The 4,166-nt window shown below is 50.8% G+C and overlaps 1 protein-coding gene across 1 annotated transcript; it reads left to right on the top strand.

Annotated features, from left to right (window-relative positions):
- Window positions 1-96: 96 nt before the first annotated feature.
- Window positions 97-3,788, top strand: lrfn4b (leucine rich repeat and fibronectin type III domain containing 4b). Its single transcript, XM_015017509.1, has one exon. The coding sequence runs from the start codon at window positions 874-876 to the stop codon at window positions 2,392-2,394; it is 1,521 nt and encodes a 506-aa protein (XP_014872995.1). The 5' UTR covers window positions 97-873; the 3' UTR covers window positions 2,395-3,788.
- Window positions 3,789-4,166: the final 378 nt, after the last annotated feature.

Raw genomic sequence — 4,166 nt, forward strand, 5'->3', positions numbered from 1 at the left:
AGATTATCCAATCCACTCCTCGTTTTCAGATTACCGGCCGACCAACCCCGAGAGGTTCACAGGAGATGTGAGTAAGTGCAGGGGTTTCCTGTTACAGTGCTCGATCATCTTTAACCATAGCCCGCAGAGTTTTCCCCATGATGGGGCGAAAATTTCGTTTATAATCTCTCAGCTGTCTGGTCGTGCCCTCGACTGGGCAGAAGCCAGGTTTACCTCTCCCTCGAGCTACGGTTGCACTTTTGATGAGTTCCTTAAAGAATTTAAACAAACCTTTAATAGAGACCCTGATAAAGCGGCGGATTCGAGAGACTTGTTTAAGATGCGTCAAGGACAGAAAACGGTAGCGGACTTCGCTATCGACTTCCGAATCAAAGCTGCCGCTTCAGATTGGAACCCCTCCGCCCTAAAGGGGGCCTATTTTAACGCCCTTAATGAATCGATCAAAGACGAATTGGCAGTTCTAGACGAACCCGACAGCCTTGACGAACTCATAAGTTTAACAATCCGACTCGACAATCGAATTCGAGCTAGAACCCGGGGAGGGGACCAGCAGGGTCGTCTAGTAAGAACCATGATGTTGGGCAGATCAATTAATCCCGCAGCTTCTCCCCCGGATACATCAGAACCAGAACCCATGCAGGTTGGCCACACGCGCCTCACGCCCGAAGAAAGACAGAGACGTGTCAAGTCAAAACTCTGTATTTACTGTGGAGAGTCCGGGCATTTCGTCGCTAACTGCCCAGTGCGGGGAAACGCCGGGGTCCGCCGTTAGAAGCGAGGGAGCTGGCGGACCATTTAATTAAAGAAAACAATCCTCGTCTACTGTTACCGGCTGCATTGCTGGTTAATAATCAGACCGTTACGCTATCCACCATGATCGACTCAGGCTGTGAACTGAGTCTGATCGATTCGAGTTTAGTCAAGCAAATGGCCATAGAAACAATCCAGCTCCCCACTCCACTCCGGGTTTCCGCGTTGGACGGCAAGTCACTACCACAGATAATTCATCAAACTAAACCATTGAACTTGCTTGTCTCCGGCAATCACAGAGAAACAATCTCGTTTTACGTTTTCCCTGCGGCCAGCTCACCAATTGTTCTGGGTTTCGACTGGTTGCTAACTCACAACCCACAAATCAACTGGACAGAGAGAAAGATCGAGTCTTGGTCTGTAAACTGTCATTCTACCTGTCTCCTCTCAGCCATCCCCCCAGGTCATCCACCAGCAAATCCGCAGGAAGCGGATCCACCAGATCTCTCCTCCATCCCGGCAGATTACCACGACCTGGCCCCGGTATTCAGTAAGTCAAAGGCACTTTCACTACCTCCTCACCGACCGTATGATTGCGCCATTGAGCTCCTCCCAGGGGCGCCTTTGCCCAATAGTCAGTTATACAACATCTCCCGACCTGAAAGAGAGACATTAGAGAGGTACATAAAAGAGTCTCTAGAAGCCGGCATCATTCGCCCCTCCTCATCACCATTAGGTGCCGGTTTCTTCTTTGTGGGGAAAAAGGACGGGACCCTCCGTCCATGTATTGATTTTCGAGGGCTCAACCATATAACTGTTAAGAACAAGTATCCTCTTCCCCTCCTGTCATCGGCTTTTGAGCCAGTTCACGGAGCCACTGTGTTTACTAAATTAGACCTAAGGAATGCATATCATCTCCTCCGCATACGTGAGGGAGATGAGTGGAAAACGGCATTTAAGACCCCCTTAGGTCAGTTTGAGTACCTGGTCATGCCTTTCGTCCTGTCCAACGCTCCTGCTTATTTTCAGGCTCTCATTAACGACGTCCTCAGAGATTTTTTGAACGTTTTCGTCTTTGTGTACTTAGACGACATCCTGATCTATTCCAGAAATCTTCTGGAACACAAGAAACACGTCCGTCTCGTTCTCCAGCGCCTCCTAGAGAACAAGCTCTTTGTAAAAGCCGAGAAATGCGAGTTCCATAAATCCTCTGTCACTTTCTTAGGCTATATTCTCGAGGGCGGGCAGGTAAAACCCACTGAGGGGAAGATCAAAGCAGTACTGGAAAGGCCCACCCCTGTGACCCGGAGACAGTTGCAGAGGTTCCTGGGTTTTGCCAATTTCTATCGCAGATTCATAAGAAATTACAGTCAGGTCGCTCAACCACTAACAGCCCTTACTTCCGTCAAGACTCATTTCACCTGGACTCCTGAAGCAGATGCAGCTTTCAATCATCTTAAATCAATGTTCGCCAATGCACCCATCCTGATTCAACCAGATCCAGCAAAACAGTTTATATTGGAAGTGGACGCATCAGATTCTGGCGTTGGGGCTGTTCTCTCACAATTCTCAGATCTGGACCATAAAACTCATCCCTGTGCTTTTTTTTTCCCGCAGATTGTCCTCTGCGGAAAGAAACTATGATGTTGGTGACCGGGAGCTGCTGGCCATTAAGTTGGCTCTCGAGGAGTGGCGGCACTGGTTAGAGGGCGCTGCCCATCCAGTTTTGGTCTGGACAGATCATAAGAACCTCGCATACATCCAGGCTGCTAAGAGACTCAATCCCCGCCAGTCCCGTTGGTCCCTGTTCTTTTCACGCTTTAACCTGTCAGTCTCCTACCGTCCTGGTGCTCACAATACTAAGCCAGATGCATTATCTAGGTTGTACTCCGTAAATGATGCTGAAAAGACTCCGGTCACCATCCTCCCTCCTAGCTGTACCATAGCCTCGGTTACCTGGGAGATAGAGGACCTTATTCGGCGGGCTCAGGAGTTTGAGCCTGACCCGGGTACCGGTCCAGCCAATAAGATCTATGTTCCCACTACAGTCAGAAGTCGTTTTATCAACTGGATGCATACCGCCAAATTCTCAGCTCACCCCGGGATTAGTCGGACCATTGCGCTAATTTCCCGTAGGTTTTGGTGGCCGTCTGTCCATAAGGATGTAAAGGAGTACGTCCTAGCCTGTCCGGTCTGCGCTCGAAACAAGTCATCCCATTTACCACCATCCGGTCTTTTGCACCAACTGCCTATCCCAAAGCGTCCCTGGTCACACATTGCCCTCGATTTCATTACCGGACTGCCTAATTCGAAGGGTATGACCACCATTTGCACCATCGTTGACCGTTTCTCGAAGTCGTGTCATTTAGTTCCGTTAAAGAAACTTCCATCGGCCTTTCAGACCGCACAGCTCCTGGTGAGACATGTCTTCCGTCTTCATGGCATTCCACAAGATATCTTGTCTGATCGAGGCCCGCAGTTTACCGCTCAAGTCTGGAAGCAGTTCTGTACTGCGCTAAATGCTAAGGTTTCTTTGACTTCAGGTTATCATCCTCAGTCGAACGGACAGACGGAACGCCTGAATCAGGAACTGGAATCCACTCTCCGATGCCTCTCTTCGACTAATCCTCTGGACTGGAGCAAGTACCTCACATGGGTGGAGTATGCACATAATTCGCACATTTCTGCCGCCACTGGTCTCTCTCCTTTTGAGATCTCGTTAGGTTACCAACCTCCACTGTTCCCCGCTGACGAAAAGGACATCTCAGTCACCTCGGTCCAACATCATGTTCGCCGCTGTCGAAACATCTGGAACCAGGCAGTTTCCGCACTAAATCGGACAGCTCAACAGAACCGTCATTTTGCGGATCAGAGGAGGAGACCTGCTCCACTGTACACTCCCGGACAGAGGGTTTGGTTGGCCACCAAAGACATTTCATTGAAGGCCATGTCGAAGAAACTGTCCCCTCGTTTCATTGGCCCCTATGTTATAGAAAAGATTATCAACCCATCTGCTGTCCGCCTCCGTCTGCCTGCCTCTCTTCGTGTTCACCCCACCTTTCATGTCTCCCAACTGAAACCTGTTCTTACCAGTTCTTTGTGCCCTCCAGCCGCGTCCCCTCCTCCCGCCCTGGACGTGGACGGCCACCCGGCATACTCTGTCCGCCGGATCGTGGATTCCCGTCGGCGAGGTCGTGGGTGGCAATATCTCGTTGATTGGGAGGGTTGCGGGCCTGAGGAGCGCATGTGGGTCCCCAGTTCGTTTATTCTAGACCCTTCCCTGATCTCCGATTACCGTTCCTCCCTCCCATCCGGCTCTGCTGGACCGCCAGGTGGCGGTCATTGAAGGGGGGGTACTGTGGGGATCTGGAGTGGGGGTGTTCTGTTGTTTCTCCACCAGGGGGTGCGGAGGAGGC

This window comes from Poecilia latipinna, unplaced genomic scaffold (genome assembly GCF_001443285.1).
Source record: "Poecilia latipinna isolate Pla-1442-1.1 unplaced genomic scaffold, P_latipinna-1.0 Scaffold2152, whole genome shotgun sequence".
Taxonomy (NCBI): Eukaryota; Metazoa; Chordata; class Actinopteri; order Cyprinodontiformes; family Poeciliidae; genus Poecilia; species Poecilia latipinna.

Bases quoted from the DNA above. Each gene is read 5' to 3' on its own strand.
- lrfn4b (XM_015017509.1), top strand. From the start codon at position 874: ATGATCGACTCAGGCTGTGAACTGAGTCTGATCGATTCGAGTTTAGTC.